This window comes from Schistocerca piceifrons, chromosome 10 (genome assembly GCF_021461385.2).
Source record: "Schistocerca piceifrons isolate TAMUIC-IGC-003096 chromosome 10, iqSchPice1.1, whole genome shotgun sequence".
NCBI lineage: Eukaryota > Metazoa > Arthropoda > Insecta > Orthoptera > Acrididae > Schistocerca > Schistocerca piceifrons.
In genome coordinates, this window is record NC_060147.1 from 47,959,487 (window position 1) to 47,972,702 (window position 13,216).

Below are 13,216 nucleotides of genomic sequence, written 5' to 3' on the forward strand. Positions count from 1 at the left end.
GGCTGCCAAACAACACTCACAACTGAGGAAAATGAACTGCACGTATGTTTAGCTGTGACTCAAAGTCCGCGAAAATTAAACAGGCGATTAGCAACTGAAAAATGATTGTAAGTATTGTCTGTATTTGTAACGAAACATAAATTCAGTCTTCCGTTTAAGAGGGGTAGGACGTCAAACGGGATGTCTTGGAGTAAGAGAGGGATCACAGGATATTTTAATTTCCAGTGTCTATACTTTTACAAACAAATTCATAAAACTTTGTCAGCATCACCAGGAAGTATTCAGGATTCACACTCATTGCAGTGAAAGTTCGAAAACATAACAAAACAATTTTTTTACGTGTGAAATTTCATCCTTTTTTCACTTACTAATGACTGCATTTGTTGCTATAGGTACACTTTTCTTCATATGTTAGAGAGATTCTTCGATGAATTTTGCACATCATACATACCATACTCAGAGGTGTATGAAACTCTAGAATTTATTTAATTTATGGAACAACGAATGAACTGTTATATTTTAAACTTCATGTTTAGGAAAAACACAAATTTTAAAGTTAATTATCTCAATTTTTACCACAGTTTTTAATAGATTTCGAAAATCCTAGAGTTTCATACACCTTTAAGTATGGTTTTTATGCTGTGCACAATTCATCTAAGAATCTCTTTTACTTATGAAGAAAAGTATACCTATGTCAACAAATACTGCCATTATTAAGTGAAAAAATGATGAAATTTCACATGTAAAAAACTTATTTCGTTATGTTTTCGAACTTCCACTGCTATGAGTGTGAATTCTGAATCCTTCCTGGTCATGCTGACAAAGTTTTATGAATTTTTTTCTAAAAGTATGTTGTTGTTGTGGTCTTCAGTCCTGAGACTGGTTTGACGCAGCTCTCCATGCTACTCTATCCTGGGCAAGTTTCTTCATCTCCCAGTACCTACTGCAACCTACATGCTTCTGAATCTGCTTAGTGTATTCATCTCTTGGTCTCCCTCTATGATTTTTACCCTCCACACTGCCCTCCAATACTAAATTGGTGATCCCTTGATACCTCAGAACATGTCCTACCAACCGATCCCTTCTTCTAGTCAGGTTGTGCCACAAACTTCTCTTCTCCCCAATCCTATTCAATACCCCCTCATTAGTTATGTGATCTACCCATCTAATCTTCAGCATTCTTCTGTAGCACCACATTTCGAAAGCTTCTGTTCTGAATCCTTCCTGGTCATGCTGACAAAGTTTTATGAATTTTTTTGTGTAAGTATAGTCGGTCTGTTTGACGTCCAACCCCCTTAAATCGGTGTCCAGTAGCTTCTGTACCACACTGGACTGTATTATGCGGTTCTCGTTAAAATAAAGATAAGTGACTGATGGAAGTATAATAAGTGTAGAAGAGTATTTGTTGGCATGTGGAGTTGAAATGCTCATAGACACTGGTTTCACCCATACAATGAAGCGCACACACTTTGTTTAAGCAAATGGGGTATCGTTTATTGTTTATCAAATACAATTAGACGTGGTATGGTCTCACGTTGTCATTATAAATATCTATTTCCTCGTGTCATAGCACGATTTACTTGAAAGATTTGCAAAAGCGTAACATTCTTTCTCTGAAAAACCGTAGCACTTCATAGATATGCCGTGTAGTAGTTACTTTCCAGTATTTGATCTCCAGTCTGCCATCCCGTTCCAAAACTTTCCACATCAATAGTTAATTGTTAATGCCCTTTAGTATAATATTTTGAGCCTCTCGTAAATCCTGGCGCCACGCCACTGCTGTTTCCACTCAAATGTCCTTCCACAGTGTGTTCTTCTGATTTTCAAAAAGTAAAAATACCAGTAAAACACTGTGGACTCATACAGAATTAGACAATATTAATTAAATAAGAGAAAGAAAAATACAGTCATGTTCAGAAGGAAAACGGAACACCGTGAACGATTAGGGATAGAACATTAGTAGGGGAACTCGGGGCAGAACGCGATAGCGGGGCGCAATGGGAAATTGCTCATTTCTAGATTGGACAGTGCTGCAACCTATTGTATGGGCATGTAACTATTTCTCCGAATGGAAGGGAAGTCACGGCAGCCATTTTGATTTAGTTTGAAGTGCGAGATCTAAGTGAATTGTTGTCCGTCACGTTACCGCTTGCTTTGTTCCAACGTTTGGTGAATTTCAACGCCAGGTAAGCTGTTAATTGTTAATTGTATACCCTAAAATGACACATTCCCTTAAAGTGCATGGCATTTGTTATACTTTAGTTATTTAATGCGTTTAAACACGTCAGTTATCACACTCCATAAAAGTTGTTAACCTCAAAAGTGCTCTTGGGGCGGAACGGGATGGGGCAGAATGGTATAGTGTCCCGTTCTGCCCCGTTATATTTTGATGTAAGTAGAAAGCAAACTGTATTATTTTTTCTTTCCCCCTTGCTGTTCCCTATGGTGGGACGGTACATGAAAAAGACTGATAGACAGCAATGGGACGTAAAAGCGATGGAAATGGCAGTTTCAGCCGTTTCACCTTCCCAAATGGGATTTTTAAAAGCATCTAAGCAGTTCAACATACCAAAATCAACATTGGAAAGATATGCACGTAAAGCTACGAATAATCCTGACTACGTAATTGACAAATCAGATGGGAAATTTAGAAAGGTGTTCACTGCAGAACCAGAACATGAACTGGTAACACATCTCAAGTCAATGGAAAGCAGACTTTTTGACCCAACAATGTAAGATCTCAGATCACTAGCCTATCAAATAGCCAAAAGAAATGGTTTACCATACAGATTTGACAAACAAACTTGTCTAGCTCGACAAGACTGTGTTAAAGGATTTATTACGAGGCATCCTACACTGTCTATTCGCAAGCCAGAAAATACTTCCGGTGCTCAAGCAATGGGATTCAACAAACTAGCGGTTTCACAGTTTAACTCTCTTCTCAATAATATCGGTAAGTACAAGCTGACTGCTGACAGCATATTTAACTGTGTTGAAAGTGGCTTGACAGTTAACCCTAAAAGTCAGTCAAAAATAATTGCACTTAAGGGAAAAAGGCAAGTAGGAGCGGTAACATCTTCAGAACGTGGAGAAACCGTTACAGCAGTCATCTGCCTGACTGCATCTGGGTTATACATGCCACCCGTGGTTAGCTTTCCAAGGAAGAAGAAGAAACAATAATCTGAGCTTGGACTGCCTGAAGTTCACCCCTCGGGGTGGATCACTAGCGAATTAGTTCTGGCATGGTTTAGGAAGTTTGTGGGATTTTCTAAGGCCACGAAAGAATCACCTGTGCTTCTATGCTTCTAATTGTTGATGGACATTCAACTCACACTAAAAGCCTGGAGCTGCTTGGTATGGCTAGAGACAATGGTGCAGCCCTCCTCTGTTTACCACCAGACACTTCACAAAATTACAACCCCTGGACGTAACATTTTTCAAGCCCCTGAGTTGTTATTACAGTGAAGATATAAAAAAATGGCTACGGAGCCATCCAGGAAAAGTTGTCACTCTTTTCCAAATATCATCGCTATTTCGGACCGCGTTTCAACTTAAGGCAAAAATATCAAACTGTACACCCCCAAAAAAAACCAAACCAGAGGACTTCAGACCTTAAGAAAAATAAAAGGAAGAAGATTATGGAGACGAGAGAATCAGAGACAGAGGATGCTGAGTGTCTGTGCTGTGGGGACTTCTACTCCGTTTCTAATGAGGGCTGGGTCACATGCCAGGTGTTTCAAGTGGGCACACCATTCATGTGCTGGCGTAGACAGTGAAGATGAAGAGGAAATACTGATTTGTGACTATTGTCGAAAACGCTAGTAGTTAGTGGTTTGGTGATTATTAAGCATTGTACATTTTTCACACTGACATTAAAATTTTTCTTATTTTGAAGAATGACTTTTTAATTGTTTAAATTACACATTTCTTAGTCTGCATTGCCAATTATACAACATGTTGTCATAGTTTAATACGGTATTCGCAATTCAAATTCAACGTTTATGCAATAATTTAACAAAAAATTGCCTTATCCTATTTTGCCCTGTGAGTGGGGCGGAACAGGAAATATGCAAGACTGTCTTTGAAAAATTGTAAAAAATGCAAAATGTATTGTTCTAAGTGATTTTAAAATAAGATACGTTAGGTTATGGTACAAGGTGTTTTCTTTATAAATTTAAGAAGTGTTTCCTTGAGTTCCCTTATTTTATACAAATTGTTAAACATTAAGTATCCCGTTCCGCCCCAAGTTCCCATATGTTCTGCAGAAATGATTAGCATTCGAACCATGTTGGCCCTTGAGTTCAAGTCAACATTGATATCGCGGTGCAACACCACCTGCAGATAAAACGTGCATGCATCTCTCTATGTCAAAGAAGGTAATGGATCAGCACGATTTGAGCAGACGTGCAGGCCGCATCGAAAATCTATGTGTGAACTGTACCACCAAATCAGTGAGTTTGAAAGTGGGCGCGTTATTGGCACGAAAGAATAAGTGCACTCATCCAGGAAATTGCTGTTCGTGTGGAATGTAGGGTTTCGGCAGTGCAACGGGCGTGTGCAGGATGATTCGTAGGAGGCCGTAGAATACGAGGAGGTGGGTTAGGTCCCACCACCCAGACCACCCCGCAAGAAGGTTGACGCCTCATCCGAATGGCACCGCAGGGCAAAGCTGCGCCGTCCTCAGATCTGGAACAACAGTGGAATAGTGCAACTCATCGTACACTATCAGTGCGTAGCCGTTTATCACGCCATGGGCTACGCGTGCATCATCCACTTCCCCACCTACCTTTGACGAACGTTCAGAAACATGCTATACGGCAATGGTGAATGGAATGACGTCACTGGGGACAGGAATGGCATCAGACACTGTTTTCGGACGAATCCCTGTTTCGTCTGATTGAAAATGATGGCCTCATTTTGGTTCGCCAAAAACAGGGGGGGGCGGTATCATAGTGGCTGTATTCACACAAGAGATACATCGCCAGCTCAAGGCCTTATGGTGTGGGATGGTATTGGGTACAGCCACAAATCACAGTTGCTGCATGACCAGGGCACTGAGACCAGTGGGACCTACGAGGTGCAACGATAAAGTAATGAGACTGATTTTCTTTGCACGATGTGGCAACTCTGCAGGCTTGCGTAGGCACAATATCTTCGACCTTGGTCTATATGCCGCTTCTAGTTCAAGCGGCACATCGATGCAACTGCTCAGTCGTGAGTTGTGCTGTAATAAGTTAACATGTGTTTGAGTCTCTAGTCATGGAAATGGAGCTGCATATTATTCTGCAACGGTATGCCAGTTCTTTTCGCGTTAAGGGGGGTAGGACATCAAACGGGCCGACTTGGAGCAGGAGAGGCACCACAGGACATTTTAATTTCCACTGTCTATTCTTTTACAACTAAATTCATAAAAGTTTGTCAGCATGACCAGGAAGGATTCAGAATTCACACTCATAGCAGTGGAAGTTCGAAAACATAACGAAGTAATTTTTTTTTTTTACGTGTGAAATTTCATCATTTTTTTCACTTACTAATGGCAGCATTTGTTGCTATAGGTACACTTTCCTTCATGAATAAGAGAGATGGTTCGATTAATTTTGCACAGTATACAAACCATATTCAAAGGTGTATGAAACTCTCCAATTTTCCAAATCTATTAAAAACTATGGTAAAAATTGAGGTAATTAACTATAAAATTCGTGTTTTTTCTAAACATTAAGTTTAAAATACAACAGATCATTCGTTTTTTCATAAATTACATAAATTCTACAGTTTCATACACCTGTAAGTATGGTATGTATGCTGTGCAAAATTCATAGAAGAATCTCTCTAACTTACGAAGAAAAGTGTACCTACAGCAACAAATGCAGCCATTAGTAACTGAAAAAAATGATGAAATTTCACATGTAAAGGAATTATTTTGTTATGTTTTCGAACTTCCACTGCAATGGTGTGACTTCTGAATCCTTCCTGGTGATGCTGACAAACTTCTATGAATTTAGTTGTAAAAGTATAGACAGTGGAAATTAAAATCTCCTGTGCTGCCTCTCCTGCTCCAAGTCGGCCCGTTTGACGTCCTACCCCCCTTAAAATGGATGTAAACGCGACGACAACTTACAGTAAGCTTCAGAAGACTTTTGGAGATGAGATTATGTAAAGAGCTCAACTTTTCCGTTGGCATTAAATGTTTAGTGAAGGCAGAACGAATGTTGAAGATGAAGACCGCAGTTGGCGACCATCAACCTCACGGAAAGATGTCAACTTGGCCACGGTGCGTGAACTCGTACGATCCGGTCGAAGATTATCTGCGAAAAATGATTGCAGAAGAACGCAGCATGTCGTTCTCAATGGAGAGAAGTCTTCCGAAGCGAGAGAGATTGCGGGCGTGCCACAGAGGAGTGGCGTAGGACCGTTGCTATTCACAATATACATAAATGACCTTGTGGATAGCATCGGAAGTTCACTGAGGCTTTTTGCGGATGATGTTGTGGTGTATCGAGAGGTTGTAACAATGGAAAATTGTACTGAAATGCAGGAGGATCTGCATCGAATTGACGCATGATGCAGGGAATGGCAATTGAATCTCAATGTCGACAAGTGTAATGTGCTGTGAATATATAGAAAGAAAGGTCCTTTATTATTTAGCTAAAATATAGCAAGTCCACAACTGGAAGCAGTTAATTCCATAAATTATCTGGAAGTAGGCATTAGGAGTGATTCAAAAAGGAATGATCAGATAAAGTAGATCGTCGGTAAAGCAGATGCCAGACTGAGATTCATTGGCAGAATCCTAAGGAAATACAATCTGAAAACAAAGGAAGTAGGTTACAGTACACTTGTTCGCCTACTGCTTGGATAGTGCTCACCGGCTTGGATCCGTACCAGATAGGGTTGATAGAAGAGATAGAGAAGATCGAATGGAGAGCAGCGCGCTTCGTTACAGGATCATTTAGTAATCGCTTAAGCGTTACGGAGATGATAGATAAACTCCAGTGGAAGACTTTGCAGGAGAGACGCTCAGTAGCTCGGTACGGGCTTTTATTGAAGTTTCCAGATCTTGGGCGAGGAGTCAAGCAGTATATTGCTCCCTCCTACATATATCTCGCGAAGAGACCATGAGAAAAAAAACAGAGAGTTTAGAGCCCGCACAGAGGCATACCGACAATCTTTCTTTCCACGAACAATATGAGACTGGAATAGAAGGGACAACAGTTAGACACACTCAAAGTACCCTCCGCCACACACCGTCAGGTGGCTTGCGGAGTATGGATGTAGATGTAAATGTAGAATCGAGAAACGGTTCGTCTAATAATAACTGAAGATCTTGGTATGAAAAAAATTGGTGCAAAAATGGTCCCCAAAAATCTCACACCACAACATCGAGAAACACGGAAAAATGTGGTAGCCTATCTGTTGGAGCAAACGGAAATCAATCCAGAGTTGCTGAGCCGTGTTATCACCCATGATGAAAGTTGGTTCTTTCAGTACGATCCAGAAACAAAACGCCAAAGTTCGCAATGGTGGTCAAAAGGATCACCCAGACCAAAAAATGCTCGCATGTCGAAATCAAAAGTGAAATGCATGCTTGTGTGCTTCTTTGATTCCAAGGGAATTGTTCATAAATGGTGGGTGCCTCCTGGACAAACAGTTAACCAATATTACTACAAAGAAACTTTAGAACGTCTCCCTAAAAGAGTTCTTTGTGTCATTGGGGATAATTGGATTCTGCATCACCATAATGCGCCATCCCATACTGCTCTGTTAGTACAGCAATTTTTAACCTCCAAACACATTTCAGTACTACCACAGCCCCATTATTCACCAGATATCGCTCCATGCGACTTTTTTCTATTTCCGAGAGTCAAAACGGCAGTCAAAGGACACCATTTTCAAACAACACAAGATGTCCAAAAAGCTGTGACGAGGGTCTTGGAGGAAATTTACAGAAAATGAGTTCCAGAAATGTTACCACCGATGGCAGAAGCGGTGGAAAAAGTGTGTGCAATCGGAAGGGAACTATTTTGAGGGAGACAACATTAAACTTGACTAAAACTGTAAGCAACATTTTTTTTCACATCAGTCTCATTACTTTATTGTCGCACCTCGTATGTGAATGACATCCTGCGACCCAAAGCCACACCTTATCTACGCAACACCTCAACGCAATTTTTCAGCAAGACAATGCACGACCACATGCGCCTTCTTAGTGTCAGGGGATCTCAGCCTTTTTCCCTTGCCAGCCGGTTCACCACGTTTGTTACCAATCAAAATTGTGTGGGATATGGCGAAACGATAGGTGCAGCGTTGTGACCCAATGCCAATCACCACAGATGAACTGTGGAGCCAGGTGAACGCAGCAGGGACGCCTACAGCACACGGTGCCATTCGTGTCGATGCCATCACGCATGGTAGAAGTTATCAAGGCCCATCGTAGGCTGTGTGCCTTCTAGGCAACAGGACACGTGAGAACACAGTGATGTACATGTCCTGTGAATATCAACATCCTATCTCTAGTTGTTCAAGGGGATCTGTTTCTTCTGAACATGAGCATATATATATATATAAAAAAAAAACAGACAAGAAAAATTTCGCCACATTAGCAAATATGTTAAGACACCAGCGAACAACTGCCATGTTACTAGAGGGATTTGTAGTAGGTACAAACTGTAGGAGAGGACAGATACTGGAATACATCAGACAAATAGAGGGTTGTTTGACAAGTCTAGTAAATTTCCATGAAATAATGAAACATTTTTCCTACGCCTTCAGGGTTGGTAAGTCTGATTATTCCAAGGATCGCATGAAGGATTTCAACAATGTACAACGTACAGTTCATTGTTGACAGCCATCTGAAAAGGTCAGCACGTCGAGTTTGATTGAAAATGGAGAAAACCGAGAGTTATTAAATATTTTGATTTGAAGTGTTCGGCTGCTGCACAGATCATAGCAGAATTGGGTAAAGTTCAAGCTGACTCAGCACTTCACAGAAGACCATAGACTTTTGTATTGATGAAGTTTAAAGTTTTCAAACAAGCACCGAAGACAAAGCCCCCTCTGGCGATCCAGTTGAGGTCACCACCAAGGAAACCACTGACAACATCCAAGGTGTGGTAATGCGAGACAGCCGAATAAAAATTGGTGAGGTTGCTGAGACTGCAGGCATCTCAACTGAGCGAGTGCATAATATCCAGCAGGGAGAACGGGCTATGGAAGCTGTGCACATGATGGATGCCGTAATTCCTCACAGTCGACTGAAAGTGCATCATTTTGACACAATCTATGGCCATGTTTAATTGCAGTCAGCAAGACCTTTGGCTCCGTTTTGTGACTGTCGATGAAACCTCGATCCATCGTTACTCACCAGAGTCGAAACAGTGAATAAAAGCTGGTGAAACCGCACCAAAGAATTCAAAGACCGTTTTGTCAGCTGGCAATGTGATGGTCACTGTTTTTCTGGGAAGCGGGGGGGGGGGGGGGGGGAGGATTCCCAAGGAACAATACTGATAGATTACTTGGAACAAGACAGAACCGTAACTGGACCCTATTATACTTTGTTGTTGGATCGTTTGAAACTTGTGTTGGCTGGAGAAAGAGCAACTTTGGTACGCGAAAAAGATCTCTTTCACGAGGATAATTCGCCATCCCACACAGCATCGATAAAAATGAGTAAAGGGCATGAACTAGGCTTGAATTTGTTCTTTATCCACCCTATTCAACAGACATAGCCTCAAGTGACTTCTTCCTGTTCGCTAACTCGAAACTTTGGCTTTCTGGGAAGAAATTTTCATCGGATGCGGAAGTGGTACTAAAAGTCAATGAGTATTTTGCAGAGTTTTTTTTTATGGGATTAAGAGGCTGGAGGACCGCTGAACCAAGTATATATATCTCAAAGGAGGCTATGGTGAGAAGTAAAGTGAGTTGTTTACGAAACAAACATTTTATGTTGTTTTTCTACCAGACTTACCAAACCATGCTTACAGATAACTGCAGATTTGGCTGCATGTGCTGCTCTGCGAAGAAGACATTGCCATAGCACAGAAAGTCATTACGGGATGCATCAAAGTGGTCACAAGACTGATAAAAAAAGTCATTTGATTTGACGCTATCTTTGAGATCTCTGTCACACTATCTTCCAACAAGACAATTCGTGAGCACACGGTGCCGGTGCTGTCCTGATCTGTGTCGGTACACCGGGTGTGTATGACTTTTGCGTTGACTCGGATGTGCTTGTGGACTCTCAGCCACTGAAAACACCTGGTCGTCGGTCCAGTAGACACGAAGCCCTCTGTGCCTTGTTGTCCACGTTGCAGGTACAGAGAATGTCAACATGAGATTGGCGCCGCTGGTGCGGAAGTACAGCAAGGTGGTGAGGAGGGCTTCCCAGCCCGGCTAGCTACTGGAGTGGTCCACTCCGGGCTTGGAAGTCCTCGATGGCCTGCAGGATCTCTGAGAAGTGCGGCCTCTGCCTACGCTCCGCTTCCCAGCAGCGAGACATCAGCGTCGCCATGGCGACTGGCGTCCCAGCTGGGGGGCGCATGCGGAAACCTGTGCAGAGGAAGAGCAAAGTTGGTACACACATTTCTGGTAGATAAATTGAAGTTTCATGTGATTCATGCTATAGCCAACTGTGGATAATGTCATACAGGGTGTCCAGAAAAGGGCTCCCTGATTTCAAAATTAAATATCTCGAAAACAAAGATCGATAGAGGAATGCAGTAAACGGTATGTTTATTGTGAAAGCTGTAAGAAGTTTATACAGCAGTTTGAAATAATAGTTACAAAATCTGCTAACAGGTGGCGCTGTACGCTGTACAGCTCGTATCAGCATACATAAGTGAAATAATCGTACGAAAACAATCTTTGCAAACAATCACATCACAATGTTTTCAAAATGTTCGCCATTGGCACTACAGAGGTGGCGCAAACGAAGAATCAAATTCGCCATCACATTTCGCAGTGTCTCAACCGAAATGGATTCACATGCCACAGAAATCGCCGATTCAAGCTCGTCCAGCGTGGCGGGATGCTTCGGGTAGACCATGTCTTTCACTGTGCCCCACAAAAAAAAAGTCACAGGGAGTCAAATCCGGCGAATATGGAGGCCAGTCCATACCTGCACCAGTAAATTTGGGATATTCCAAAGCAATGTCTCGATTCCCGAAGTATTCCTCAAGAAAGCGAAACACTTGTTCGGTCCGATGTGGTCGGGCTCCATCTTGCATAAACCATTCAGTACCTGGTCGATCCTCTAACGCTTGCTGTGTGGCGACAAATTGTTCCAAAATTGCAACGTAACGTGTACCAGTGACCGTTTCTCGAATGAAAAAATGGCCAATAATGCATCTGCTGCATACTGCAGCCCACACAGTAACTTTAGGAGAATACAGGGGTTTCGCTTCACACCAATATGGCTTTTCGGAACCCCAAAATCGCCAGTTCTGCTTATTCACGTATCCATTCAGGTGGAAGTGTGCTTCATCTGTGAACCAGATGCAGCCAACATCAAATCCTTCACTATCAATCATTGTGAGCATCTGATTAGCAAAGGCAACCCTTTGTTGCACAGCTCGTACAGGTATGGCCTGGTGCGTTTGAATTTTGAATGGAAACATGTGTAGGCTCTTTCTCAGTATTTTCTGCGTACTGGAACGCTTCAAACCAGTCTCAGATGCAATTCTACGGACGGATGACATTGGATTTCGCTGAATAATTCCAGAAACTGTGGCGATATTTTCAGCCGTAACTGCGGTTTGCTTGCGGCCAACATGCCCCACTAGATCATCAGTTACGCTGCCTGTTCGTTGAAATTTTGCGAAGAGCGTACGAATGGTTTTCGCATCGGGTCCTTTTGGAACATTAAATCGTGCTTGAAAACTTCGCCTTGTTGCCGTAGGACTCTCTTCTAACCTGTGGTACTCTAGCACCAGAAAAACGCGTTCTTCAATGGAGTAAATGGTTTTAATCTCTTCAGTACGCTTACCTCCTTTCACGTTTCAATAGTGGAACTGATCGCTTTGGGCTTCGGATCACTATTTATACTTGGCATTACGTATGGCGATTACAGTGCCATCTGTTAGCAGCTTTTATAGCTATTATTTAAAACTGCTGTATAAACTTCTTACAGCTTTCACAATAAACATACCATTTACTGCATTCCTATATCGATCTTTGTTTTCGAGATATTTAATTTTGAAATCAGGGAGTCCTTTTCTGGACACCCTGTATCTAACCAAAAGAATGCAGAAAGTTGTATTGAGTAATTCAACCAATATAGACGGAGCCATTTTTCTGAATGGGGACAAATCACGTATGGCGTTCCTCGAGGCTCAGTGTTAGGTTCACTATTGTTTCTCATATATGTAAACAATCTTCCATCTATATACAGCAAGCAGTTATAGTGAAGTGATTCTTCAGTTTCTCCCGGCGCATTTGTTGCTCGATCAGTCCACACATTTACTGCCGGTTCATCGTGTCCAACGGGCACAATATTTCGGCGATCAGACATGTCGCCATCGTCAGGTGCGCTGACGAACTGAGCTCCTGAGGGCGGGTGGCCATCTTAAATCCCCTTCCCGGCGGGCCGCGCCGGCCGCGGTGGCCGTGCGGTTCTGGCGCTGCAGTCCGGAACCGCGAGGCTGCTACGGTCGCAGGTTCGAATCCTGCCTCGGGCATGGCTGTGTGTGCTGTCCTTAGGTTAGTTAGGTTTAAGTAGTTCTAAGTTCTAGGGGACTTATGACCTAAGATGTTGAGTCCCATAGTGCTCAGAGCCATTGAACCATTTTGAACCGGCGGGCCGCTCTCTTCACCGTCCGCGCCCGCACGCCGGCAGTCGCGAAGCCGTGGGTGTCGGAATCTGTCGTAGCGTCGATGTGCTTGCTACGTCTGCCCTGGTCGCCAGTTCGTACTTCTTGCTGAGAGTCTTGTTAATTATTTTGAAACCAGGAAGTCGTTTTCTGGACACCCTGTATCTAACCAAAAGAATGCAGAAAGTTGTATTGAGTAATTCAACCAATATAGACGGAGCCATTTTTCTGAATGTGGACAAATCACGTATGGCGTTCCTCAAGGCTCAGTGTTAGGTTTACTATTATTTCTCATATATGTAAACAATCTTCCATCTATATACAGCAAGCAGTTATAGTGATGTGATTCTTCAGTTTCTCCCGGCGCATTTGTTGCTCGAACAGTCCACACATATACTGCTGGTCCATAGTGT

At 42.4% G+C, this 13,216-nt stretch overlaps 1 protein-coding gene across 1 annotated transcript in view; it reads right to left on the minus strand.

Moving 5' to 3' along the window:
• Nucleotides 1-10,393: 10,393 nt before the first annotated feature.
• LOC124718680 (tyrosine-protein kinase Fer-like) overlaps nt 10,394-13,216 on the minus strand; it is a 111,282-nt gene continuing 108,459 nt past the window's right edge. The window contains exon 8 of the mRNA XM_047244305.1: nt 10,394-10,545. Within this exon, the coding sequence (XP_047100261.1) occupies nt 10,394-10,545 (152 nt within the window). The remainder of the gene's footprint in view (nt 10,546-13,216) is intronic.